This window comes from Notolabrus celidotus, chromosome 23 (genome assembly GCF_009762535.1).
Source record: "Notolabrus celidotus isolate fNotCel1 chromosome 23, fNotCel1.pri, whole genome shotgun sequence".
Classification (NCBI taxonomy): Eukaryota; Metazoa; Chordata; class Actinopteri; order Labriformes; family Labridae; genus Notolabrus; species Notolabrus celidotus.
The window spans coordinates 5910142-5923153 of NC_048294.1; the positions used below are offsets into that span (position 1 = coordinate 5910142).

At 43.1% G+C, this 13012-nt stretch overlaps 1 protein-coding gene across 4 annotated transcripts; it reads left to right on the forward strand.

Annotated features, from left to right (window-relative positions):
- Window positions 1–1160: 1160 nt before the first annotated feature.
- Window positions 1161–11286, forward strand: tox4b (TOX high mobility group box family member 4 b). 4 transcript variants are annotated; one of them, XM_034677026.1, is made up of 9 exons: window positions 1161–1286; window positions 4020–4103; window positions 5779–6066; window positions 6147–6407; window positions 6489–6797; window positions 6968–7048; window positions 7875–8501; window positions 8599–8753; window positions 10064–10655. In XM_034677026.1, the coding sequence occupies exons 1-9, from the start codon at window positions 1281–1283 to the stop codon at window positions 10119–10121; spliced, it is 1869 nt and encodes a 622-aa protein (XP_034532917.1). In that variant the 5' UTR covers window positions 1161–1280; the 3' UTR covers window positions 10122–10655. The 4 variants fall into 4 exon arrangements, with proteins under 4 accessions (XP_034532917.1, XP_034532918.1, XP_034532916.1 ...); XM_034677027.1 differs by having other exon boundaries at window positions 1165–1286; window positions 4035–4103; window positions 10064–11055; XM_034677025.1 differs by lacking the exon at window positions 1161–1286 and adding an exon at window positions 3163–3863 and having other exon boundaries at window positions 4035–4103; window positions 10064–11055.
- The last annotated feature ends 1726 nt before the right edge of the window (window positions 11287–13012 follow it).

The window sequence follows — 13012 nt, forward strand, 5'->3', positions numbered from 1 at the left end:
GAGCGATGTGGGGTCCAATGTCTTGCTCAAGGACACTTCGGCATGTGACTGCCGGAGCTGGGATTGAACCGCCAACCTTCTGATTGATAGACCACCGACTCCACCTGCCCCCCTGTGGTGGATATCATAAACAGAACCAAGATCGGTCTTTTAACTCCTTGTGTTTTATTCTAAATGGAACTAAAAAGTATACTAAGTGTTATATTTGAACTTTCAATGTTATAAATATGTTGTATATGCAGTAAGAACAGTCAGAGCTATTTTGAATATGTAAGCTTTGTACAAGTTGTTAAATACAGCAGGTTTGAACATCAGCAAAAAATGAGGCTGAATGCAAGAAGGTTCCTGGTTCGAATCCCCGGTCGGGCAGGTGCCTATCTGTGTGGAGTTTGCATGTTCTCTTCGTGCAAGCATGGGTTCCAGCTTCCTCCCACAATCCAAAAACATGCACATCAGGTTAATTAGTCACTTTAAAGCAACTTTGAGTATCAAGAAAAGCGCCATATAAATCCTATGAATTATTGTTATTATTAAATTGCCCGTAGGTCAATTTCAGAGCATTAGAAGTTTGCTGTATTGTAGTGTGTCTTGGTGAGATTTTAAGTAGAGACTGCAGTTGGGTTACTGTTTTTAAAATTAGCTGGTGTGAATATGAATTTAGCTGATAAGTACGAAAGATTAATAACATCAATAACAATACCTTGTTTTTTTAATCTAAGGTTTTTCTCTCTAAAAAATAGATCTTGAATATGAGATCTCCAAAAAAGAGATTTAACATAATTCCATTAGTGCAAAACAAATGAGACATATTTATATTCTATCTGTGAAGAAAAATGGAGCTAAAGGGGTCTTTTTTTTTAAAACTAAATTTTACAATAACTCAGCTAATTTAATAACTAATTATTTGGGACAAAATATTTTCCCCTTATTGTTTTTGAGTCAATATCAGAATATTAATCCACACAAAAACAGAAATTTAAAGAAAATAATTGTCATTATTTTTTAATTATTTTTAAACATCAAAATTATCTAAACTGAATCGTCCACAGTCCTTTAAACTTATTTAAATAGCTCATGAAACTTTATCAACAACATAACTGACGGACACGACAAAATGTGTCACCGGCTAAAATGCTCCTTGCGTCATTGCGTCACTTCCACTTGTACGTACAATCCGGAAGCCGGTGCCCCTGCGGTAGTTGAGGAAATAAACTGTGGCCGAAGTTCACTTGAAAAAGTGGGACAAACACTAAAAAATAATCAGGTTTTCGGGGGTGAGCATGGAGGTAAGAGTAGTTGGTACTAGAAACTCTTCACATAATAAAATGAACACATTGTCTTCACACTTTGATGGTTAACAGGATCTTTATGGTGGTCATTTAACACAACAGAGCTGGCCTTGTGGCGAGCGTTTCTTCGACTTTTAAATGCTTTACACTGACTTCACTGTAACTCACTTTGTTTTCACTTTTAAACACAGTTAATCCTTCACACTCAGCTTTACAGTCACATTTAATGCTCCTGATTTTGATGTTATAATCTGTCGTTTTTGTGAAGTTTTAAAGCTGTCACCTCACAATGACACATCTCAGAGTGATGTCGCCTAAATGAATTGATTTTAATACATTAAAGTGTTTCTAATATGTGATCCCAAACCTCTCAAAGTACTAAGAGGATTTTAATGGACCGAACCATTGAATAGAGTAGGGGAGATAAGCTGCCAGGCGGCCTTCAGACTCTGTTTAAACCTTTTATTTGATTTATTAAATGACTTTAAAAACAATAACTGAGGATTAAATACTCTGCCTTTCTAAACTTTACCTCAAAACTAACTGAATATTGTCTTTATTAAAGCGACACAGTGAGCTAAGCTAAGGGAAGTCATTGCTGATGAGGGAAAAGTGGAACTATTGTTATGCCGGGTGGCTTCCGGTTACGTATTTCAAAATAAAATGATGGTATATAAATTGAACACGCACAACTCAACCAAATGAAACATTATTATTCAAGTTAAAAAAAAATCAACCTTTAAAACTTTAAGAATGAAATCCTTGATCATTAAAAACAACTAAAAAGAAACAAATAAATTGAATTAACCTGTGGTAAAGATATGTTTGCAAACAAATGTAAAAAATTAAAAGTATTCAAATGTAATCTACGGAAAGGGACACTTAAAATAAACAGTTGGAGCAAAAAAAAACAGTTTAAGGTATAACATATTGTTTAATTCAGAATATAGAATTTAATCTCTTAATTCTTAAAAATATTTCACTGTAAAACTTTTTTGCTTGCCTGTCCTGTTTTTTTTCAGTAGCCCTAATTTTTTTCTATATATATTCTTGTTGGAATTCTTGCACTGTACACCTTCTTCTTTGCTGCTGTAACTCCGTGAATTATCCTGTTGTGGGATGAATAAAGGAGTATCTTATCTTAATCTTCTTCTGTACTAATCCCACTTCTGTAACCTTTCTCAAATTTAGTACAACATCCAGGTAGTTTTGGCATACTGCAGATTTTGCTCTTGTTCACTTACTACATACTCAATTTTGGTATAGTGTATTTGGTCACTTGTTTAAATTAAAAGTAGAAATAATTAATGTCAACTCAGCTACTTTATTTTTATCTGAATCAAATTTTAAGTCAAAATTCTGACAAAATATTGTCATCATTTTGACTTAAAGCTGCTGTGAGGGACTTTTGTTTTGTATCGATTCTGCTGCCCCCTTGTGGACAAAGTGATACCTCTTATCTCTTGTCCTATACATGCACAAGTAGTGTTTTCAACAAAAATCTCATCCTGATGTCTTTTTACATTCAACTGTATCAGGCAATGTGATTATGTTCCATGAAAACAGTCAAATAAAGGCTGTTTCTGAAGCAAGATGTCCATCAGCTGGTCTGACACCTACCCCCTCAGGGCGGTTTCAGGCATTAAAAATGTCAACAGAGAAGGTGTCAGTGTTGTTACTGATGGTCTTGTTTGCTATTGAAGGTCATAAAGAGGCATCAGTATCATTTTCAGTCTGTTTCTCAGCCAGTTCAAAACTCCTCACAGGGCCGTTAAGTATAACTTAGTACAGTAGGCGGTTTCAAAAAGTCACGTTACTTTTTGTATTTTATTTTGAGATCCGTATCATCCAACTTCCGGTCTCGTCATCGTTCAGCTTCGTCTCATCCTCGATCCATCGCTCTGGATCGATTGATCATCCTGGCCCGGGCCAACGCGAAGCGAGGAACCGGGGATTCCGTCTGTACCCCCTTTCTGTCAAACACCTTTAATACCCAGTACCCTCCTGATCCGGATCTCTAGAGTCCCACCTTTCAGCCTCTAAATTACCGGACCCGTTAACCGTGGCTGTGTGCTCGGTGTCACGTTTAAGGACTGTCGGACAAACCAGCTCCTGGTCTGAGGAGCACTGCTGCAGCCTTGCGTCAAAGCCAGCTAACGCTAAACCGGGGTAGGACAAGTCAGCAATAAAGACCGGTATCAGCCACGTTACCTCGAGTCAGCCAGACCAGCAGACGGGGTTATTTTTGGCACGGTCGGCTGTGCGTGCACATGAGGTAGTCCAGCATCTAGACCTGTCAGTGTTACAGAAAAACCACCAGACAGGCAATCCGGTTTTTATTTATAGGGATTGCGTTTCATCTGATCCGCTATTTAAAACCTGAAGACTACAGAAACAGGACACCTCGGTTAATCGACTTATATTAAAGGGGGCCTCACAGCTCTCATATGAGGCCCAGCTGAAAAGATGGACCTGAATTTTTATTCGGATTTAACGGATGGTACCGGGCAGCACGACGGGGATCCAGAGTTCCTGGATCCGCAGTCATTCAATGGATTTGACACAGACAACAAGGTGAATCTCTCTCTTGTGAATGGAGGGATTTCAGTTGAAGAAGTCTTATGTGCTTAGAATCTGGATCTGAATGACCCTGTGTTTGAATGTCATGATGTTTTAAGATAATGTGGGACACTCTTTCTAAAACACTCATCTTTCTTGTAACTAATACAGGCTTTAATGTTTCAGTTCCCTGGAGGAAGTGACAACTACCTGACCATAGCAGGGTCCAGCCATCCCTTCCTCTCCTCTTCAGAGGTAAGCTCCTGTCGCTCGAGTCAAACAGCATGTCATGCATGTGGAGCGCCTCTTCTCTCTGCTCTGGTCTCAGAGGTAACGCTGCTTCAATGTCACAACATGACAACAGAGACGTCTACCACATTTGGGACCTGAAAACAAAACCCTGTCCCCGTTATAGAAATCCTCTTTGATCCAATGCTCATGCTCCGTCCTCCAGAAACATACTAAATTCCAAGTTCCTGAACCAGGTCTTCCTCTCGCAGATCTTGTGTAGTATTGTCCCACTTTGACTCCAATGGACTATCACCTGTGTTAAACCCAGACCTCACAGGTGTGTCATGACTGATTCCAAAACCACCACATCCTCAAAGTGTTGTCCTTCCCATCACGATATTTGATCACATCCTGATGGTGAAGATACTCACTGCTGTCAATCAGGTCTAGACCGTACTCTATGTTCTATTATTAACAAAGACCTAACATCAAGACAGGATAAGATCCAGTCCCATCTCACAGACAGGACTCAGTCTGATCTCATCTTAATCCACCATGAGCAGAGCACTTTGCAGCATTTAGCAAGTTACAGTGGCAAGGACAAACTTCCCTTAACAGGCAGAAACCTCCAGCAGGACCAGACTCATGTTAGAGACACATCTGCTGAGACTGTGTTGGAGAGAGGGCTAGAGGGAGATGAAGAGAGAGAGAGAGAGATGATAGTGATGAGACGGTTAGTAGTAGTTGTATCAGCTGGGATCTGCCACGTCCACAGCAGCAGGCTGTCTATGGCAACGACTCAGAGGAACCTACGAGACAAGGGAGCTCAGGGACTCCATGTTGACATTCATCATTATCATTCATCCCTGCAGCCATTAGGCTTCATAACTCTCTAGCCAATGGGAGATGAGCTGACAGACACCTGAATATCCACCTTCGGGGATGAATAAAGTACATTGTATTCTATTATATCAATTAACCTGGGAGTAGCTGATAGCTAGCTTGAGCTTCATCTGCTTCAATAGGTGTTTTTGACCAGAAGTTCCAGGAACTTTTAAATCCAGGAACTTCTCTTCCAGGAACTATATGGTTCCGGTGGCCGTATTATTGTCTGCATTTCGTCCGCGGGCTGAAGTCCCAGGATTATAATTCAAATCAGGCCAATAAGAAACATTCAACATTGCAGGCCCTGCTTCCCATAGTTCCTAGACCTCTATTCAGTACTACCCACTATTAATTCAGGGCTTTTCAGGGCAGAGAATAACTACCCCAGAGCTAAAATTAGACCCTGGTTCCCGCAGTCGAAAAGCACATAGTTCCTGGGGGAAGTCTCTGGTTCCAGGTTAAATTCATGAGGTCGAGAAGCACCTCATCAGAGTGATGTGAAAGCGTCTTTAAGGCCTCCTTCCCGGTGTACACATGCGAGTGAGAAAGTCTTGCTTACAGTGTTTATGGAAAGTTGTTTTCTTTTAGTCTCGATGAATTCAGACTTTTTTGATGTGTTCGTTAATTGAACACTAAGTACCTCAAAAAATTCCTGGTCCCTGGGGAGAGTTGCTGTGGTGGAAACAGCACAGTTGCAGCTTTTCTTCTGTCATCACTGATCGTCATGTTTAACTCTCTTGAGGCTCTCCTGCTTCTGCTCTAAGTTTGTTGGTGAGCTTCTCCTCATTCATCTCTCCTCTCTGTTCGTCTTCAGACCTTCCACACTCCCAGCCTCGGCGATGAAGAGTTTGAGATCCCCCCGATCTCTCTGGACCCGGACTCGGCCCTCACCGTGTCGGACGTGGTGTCACATTTCGGGGAGCTGTCGGACACCGGCCCCTCCGACAGCGTGGTGGTCTCCGGGAATGCCGTGGTGGAAGGCGACGACCCCTCGTTCGCCTCCACCTTCGTCAGCGCGCCCTCGCAGGGGCTGGAGCACCTGAGTCTGGGGGTCATGAACCAGTCGGGGGGAAGCACTCTGCTGGGCTCGTCTCTGGGGATGGTGAGGAAGCTGAGGAGTTCAGATTCTTAAGTTCTCTGAGCATCAAACTTGAGTTTAACTCGTCTTCGTTTTCCCTCCAGGATCTGGGACATCCAATCGGCTCTCAGTTCAGCAGCTCGTCCCCGGTCACCATCGATGTCCCACTTGGGGACATGAGTCAGGGTCTGCTGGGCTCCAACCAGCTGACCACTATTGACCAATCAGAGCTCAGCGCTCAGCTGGGGCTCGGCCTGGGAGGAGGGAACATGTTACAGCGCTCACAGTCACCCGACAACCCAATGTCGGCCACGGCGTCGCCCACCAGCTCGCTGCAGGATGACGACATGGACGACTTCAGGAGGGTCGGTCTCAAACTCGGTTCATTCCTTCAGCTGCTGTGTATCTTCTTTATCTGTATTTTGACTCTCTTCTTCTCTCCTCAGAGCGTCCTGGTCGAGTCGCCTGTCTCTCTGGCCGTCTCTCCCGGCGTCATCTCCCTGGACCCGTCCCTCTCCGAGTCCCCAACTCCCAGCATCTCTCCGGCCGTCGGACGGAAAGGAGGAGCGGGCAGAGGGAAGAAAGGGAAGACGAAGAAAGACCCAAACGAGCCGCAGAAACCCGTGTCGGCCTACGCTCTGTTCTTCAGGGACACTCAGGCGGCCATCAAAGGACAGAATCCCAACGCCACGTTCGGAGAGGTTTCGAAGATAGTGGCGTCCATGTGGGACAGCCTGGGGGAAGAGCAGAAGCAGGTGAGATGGACACACTTCAGGGGAGTCCTAGAGATGACCTTATAAGGTGGAATTGTCAGAGGTTAAACTCACTACATGATTTCTGTGGCTTGCTGTTTTTTGAGTTGCATGATAGCAACCATGAGATCAATCACACGTGAGATTCAAACACACTTTCCCCTCGTTGTCAGGTTTACAAGAGGAAAAACGAAGCTGCAAAGAAGGACTACTTAAAGGCGCTGGCAGAGTACAAATCCAGGAAATCTTCTCAGGTAAGAAGTCCTCTGTTATCACACATGTAGGCAACAGATCTTCATCTACAAAATATGGTTATGAGTTGATCTTGAATCAAAAGTGTCTCCTCCCTTAGCATCAAATCTTCCTAAAATTCATGATCTGTGTGAAAGAAATGTACCAAAATCTTGAATCTCATGACGTAAATTACTTCAATATCCACTGGTGTTAAGGCTTAAGCGGTATCCTTGCTCAGTTGAGTTAGCTAACATACGTCATGTGCGATCAGTGAACAATGGCTTTAAAGTAGAACACAGTGCACATTGATGAACATGGGCATGTAAGTGCGCCAGATTGAAGCCATAGGCACATTTTCATCCAGGTTGGTGGTACACATATATTTCCATTCCAGGAGACCACTTCATGAAGCAGACTGAGAGAAAACCAAGAGTGTGCAAAGTTGTCATGAATGATAGGACTTAAGGTAGCAAGAAAATCCCCCCTTCAAAAAGCTGTATTATTACCGTATTTAAACTAATATAGGACCTTTTTTGAAAAAGTTGGGCCCTCTTCTAGACTTGAAATGCCAATATTTGTTCACTAAATGAATTAGCGTCACTCATCTATAAAACAAGTAAACCGTTGATGACTGAGGCCAGCTGTCGCTCACAACCACAGCGCCAGGGGGACGAGAGATGGAGAGACACAGTGGTCTTCTAAACTAAAGAGGCTCAAAAGTAGGCTACGGTATTCAACAACTGAGAAGATCGTCCAGTGGAGAGATATGTCACTAAGGTCTGTAATGTGATAAACTTCGTAACATGTTCTCTTTCTGTTCCTTTGGTCCATCCGTCCTCTCTTCAGGCTCCTATTGAAGTCATGGACACCTCGCCTTCGCCTCCATCTCCATCTCCATCTCCGTCTCCATCTCCAGCCCCTCCTCCCACCATCATAGCTTCTCCCGCCTCTGCCCTGGCTGCTCGCGCCACCCGCTCCCAGCACTACAACCCCGAGGAGAACACTATCACCAACATCTGCACCTCCAACATCATCCTGGACCTCCCTCAGGTCACCACCCGCTCCCGCACCGGCGCCATCAAACCCCAACCTCCACCTCTCCCCGCTCCCCCTAACCCCCCCACCGTCACCAAGATCGTCATCAAGCACACCACGCTGCCCTCCGGTGGCGTTTCCGTCACGGCGACAGCCGCCTCCTCGCCGCGCCAGCCTCCGCCTCTGCAGCAGATGCAGAGCACCCCTCCTCCTCCGCGGCTGCAGCAGATGGTGCACGCTCAGGCTCCGCCCCCTCTGCAGGCCAAACCGCGAGGAGCAGGAGCGGCTGCCGCTACGGCTCCACCTCCGCTGCAGATCAAAATCGCCCCGTTGGCGAGGCAGACGGAAGTGCCGATCATTGTGACATCATCGGGTGACGCCTCCTCGATGGAGGTGGGACATGCGGGTGATGCGGAGGCAGCGGAGGCAGAAGAAGGGGTGAGACACAAACTTTATATCCAGGCCTGCTGTTGCATTCACTGCCCTTAGAGAAACTCTGTTAATGTCTGTACTTGTGTTTTGTTCGGTGTCTCAGATGGAGGTGGAGGTGAACGTCGCCCCCGTCCCCAGCATGACCCCGACCGCCAGCCTCAACGTGTGTGTGCGCGCCGGCTGCAACAATCCGGCTGTGGACAGCAAAGACTGGGACAAGGAGTACTGCAGCAACGAGTGTGTCGCCACACACTGCAGGTGTGTACACAACAACAACAACAACAACAACAACAGGCTGACGTACATAACCTGCTCTTTGAAGGCCAGTGTGACTTCAGAGCAAAGAGTCTCTGAAGCTTCAGGTGTTGATGTTTTTAAAGGATTCTTAAATCCTCTCTGTCTTCCTGGATTTGTTACGTCTGGTTTAAAGGCCCCGAGAGGTTTTCACCTGATTTTGAAAAAGGGAAAATTTGAGTTTATATTCAGCGTTCACATGGAACAGTTAGTCAGTGAGGAGTGAGTTATCAAGCAGGAGGAGGTTTTCTTTCTTTGAATAATGTTCTTTATTTAAGTAGCACATTAAAAAACAAAGTTTACCAAAGTGCTGCACAGTGAAGTAAAATATGTTAAAACACAGAATTTAAAACACTTTAAAATAATCAAATAAAACCAAATAATAATAATAATAAAAAACATATGAACAACAAATGACACTTGATAAATGTTTAAACACATTAAAACATTAAAAAACACATAATAAAAAAACATTAAACAAATAAGACACTTGACAAAAATATAACAATTATTAAAAAAATATTAAAAATAATATAGTAATAAAAACAAGACACCCAAAAATATTTACAAAACTTGGAAAAAAACGTATTAAAAAAAATAATGAACACAAACACTTGATAGTATTTTATAAACACATAAATGAAAATAAAATTACTATAATACAAAACATAAAACACACACAAAACACTTACAAAATAAAGAACATTATTTAAAAAATATTTAAAAAAGAATTAAATCAAAACTTTTTTTAGACCACTTAAAATTAAATGAAACATAATGAATATTTTGAAAAAAAACCACTTGAAATTATTCTATAAACACATAAAACACTTAAAAAATTTATAAAATTATATTAATCCAAAACATGAAACACATACGACATAAAAAAAGAAAGAAAATATAATTAAAAAAATATAAAAAAAAATAATAAAATCACATCACACTCATGAACAATCAAAAAGAAATGAGATAGTTGCAAATAAAAGAACAGAGAGACAGAGACCACACAACTCTCATGCTTGGTTAAAAGAGAAGGAGCAAAAAAAAAGAGAGGATTTAAAATTTGGTAAGGTTTTGGAGGGGCAGCTCGTTCCACAGTTTTCCTCATGGCTGGTTCGTACGTTTTCTGTTGAAGTTTTTGACGGAGATACTCTACAACCAGGGTGAGCGGCATGTGTGAACACTAAAGGCAGAGTTTAACCTCGTAAACAAATACCTGTATACAAACCAGAGGAAATGACCTCCCACCTTTCTTTATCCTTTCTCCCCCACAGAGACGTGTTCATGGCCTGGTGCTCCATCCGTGGTCAGAACTCCACCACCGTCACATAGGGAGAAAGAAAACCGACGGAGGACTGCTACACGGGGAAGAGAACGGACAAACAAATGACACAAGAAATGCAAAAACATGAGAAACTGAGGAACGAATGATGAAGGATCCGGCTCAGGTATCGGCCCAGAACAGAACAGTTTGTCTTATCATGGGAGGAATGAGAACAAAGAGGGGGAACATTTGAAAGCTACTACGCTTGATGATTCTGTGATTGATTAAACGCCCTGGCGCCCTCATACTCGGGGATTTCATCTCACAGCGAGGACAGACGGATGAAGACATAAGGAGACTTGCCTCCCTCAGACGTCCCCACTGATCATCTCTTCTGTGATTTGAAGACTCAGACTTTCTATGAATATAAAATTGGATCATTTTCTACAGACTTCTGGTGTTTTTAATTATGAGGACAAAAAGAAGCGCAGGAAGTCACGCTCCTGCAGATGAACTCGGTTAATTTTATTTAAATAACTCGGCCTCTTTTGAGTTTGCTCTTCCCTTTACTGTTACATCAAAAATGAAATCTGAGAATCCTTTTTTGTGTCATTTTTTTCTTGTAAACGGGTCGGCGGCTGCTTCACGGTACAGACGAACAACAACTGGACAAAGCACAAACAGTCGTGGAGTCATGAAGCGGCGGGGTTGAACATGTCAGGTGTCAAACGAGTTTCCTCCTGAAGCTCGCCAAAAGACTAAAGCTAGCGTCATTCATACGGTTTGAATGTTTCTGAACAGGTGCTAAAATTCAGGAAAGGAAATCGCTCTATCGTTCTCTCTGCTTTCATCTCTTCCTGAAACACCCCGCCACAATAAGAGCATTTTTTAATACGTGGTGCATATTTTGTTTTATGACAAACATTTGTGGTGAAATGTGTTTGAGGATAACAAAAAAAAAAAGTAAAGAAAATATATGAATGAACTAAAACACACCAGCTTCAATAATACTTCAGTGAGGGGAAAGGGAATACAGAACTCAAGCTTTACTTTTCAAAACAACACTGTTTTAATTTAAGAAACTGCTGTCAGGTCTGCTAAATTATGGAGGAAGGGACGCTCATGTCTCCAAAATAATACTGTTCACAGTCGCAGAGAAGATCATGCTGGTTGATTGTAGATATCCTGGAAATGTTTGTAATTGTGAAATAAAATATTTTATGTTTTAATACACATTTTGTGATGTGCGGTGTAGCCTCACGAGACCAGCTGGGGGGGCATTTATTTGATATATCTCAAGGCAGTGTTCTTCTTTCTTTAAATATAGAGCGCAACATTTATTTATTTATTTTTAAGTTATATTTTTGGGCGTTTTGCCTTTAATGGTCAGGACAGCTGAAGAGAGACAGGAGATTTGGGGAGTGGAGGGTGGGGGAGGACATGCAGGAGATGGTCCGCGGCCGGGAGTTGAGCCAGCGACTTCTGCAATGAAGAGTATAGCTTCTGTATGTGGGGCGCTTAGACCAATAGGCCACCAGCGCCTTGACATTTATATATTTTTTCATTTATTTATTTTTAAAGTTACATTTTTGTTTTTTTTGCGTCATCATGTCGCAGGGTGAGACGTAGGCGAGGCTTAAACGAGTGACAGCAACACTGACGAAAACTCAAAGAAAAAAAGGAAAGATGTTTTCACAATAATTTATTATTATTATTTATTTAAAGTTATATTTTTGGGCTTTTCCCCTTTATTTGATAGGACAGCTGAAGAGAGACAGGAAATGTGGGGAGTGGTGAGTTGGGGGGATATGCGGCAGATGGTTGCGGCTGGAAATCAAACCTACAACCTCTGCGACGAGGACTGTAGCCTCTATGGGGTGCGGGCTAAGGACCGCTAGGCTACCAGCGCCCCAACATTTATTTTTGTTTTGGACATTTTTGGCTTTAATGGACAAGATAGCTGAAGAGAGACAGGAAATGAGGGGAGTAGAGAATGGGGGGAAAACATGCAGTAAATGGTCAAGGCTGGAATCGAACCTACAACCTCTGCGACGAGGGCTATAGTCTCTGTACATGGGGCACACATTTAGACCGCTAGGCCAACGGCACACCGTACATTTTTATTTAACAAAAGCATCATTTGTTCTCAAATTCACAAATAACATGGGATGGTTTGCAGCCGAGTGTGAAGCAGCGGGGATGAGGATCAGCACCTACCAAGTCTGAGGCCATGGTTCTCAGCCAGAAAAGGGTGGATTGCCCACTTCAAGTCTGGGGGGAGTCTTTACCCCAAGCGGAGGAGTTCAAGTATTTCAGGGTCTTGTTCAAGGGAGCGAGAGATTGACAGATGGATCGTGGCGGCGTCTGAAATGATGCGGATGCTGTACCGGTCTATCATGGTGAAGAGAGAGCTGAGCCAGAAGGCAAAGCTCTCAATTTACCGGTCAATCTAGGTTCCAACCCTCACCTATGGTCACGAGCTGTGGGTAGTGACCGAAAGAACAAGATTGGGAATACAAGCGGCCAAAATGAGCTTTCTTTGCAGGGTGTCTGGGCTCAGTCTTTGAGAGTGGGTCAGGAGCTCAGACTCAAAGTAGAGCCGCTGCTCCTCCGCATCCAGAGGAACCAGATAAGGCGGTTCGGGCATATTTACATAAGGAGAGGGACTCCTTCCATGGAGGCGGCCATCTTGCTCTGCAACATTTCTACAGTAGCATTGAATGAACAAACTTTACACCCTGCACATTTTTTTTCCTACTTGATAAAGGAAGGATTATACTTATCATGCATCCCAGGAGCTTCTTTTCTGGGGTTGAGCAATCTGCTGACACACATCTGCTGAGACTGAATTGGGGTTGTAAAGAAGGATAGAGGAGAATAAGAGACAGAGGGAGCGATCATAGTGATGAGACGGGAAGTCCCGCACGTCAGCGGGAGTCTGGAACGTCCACAGCGGGAA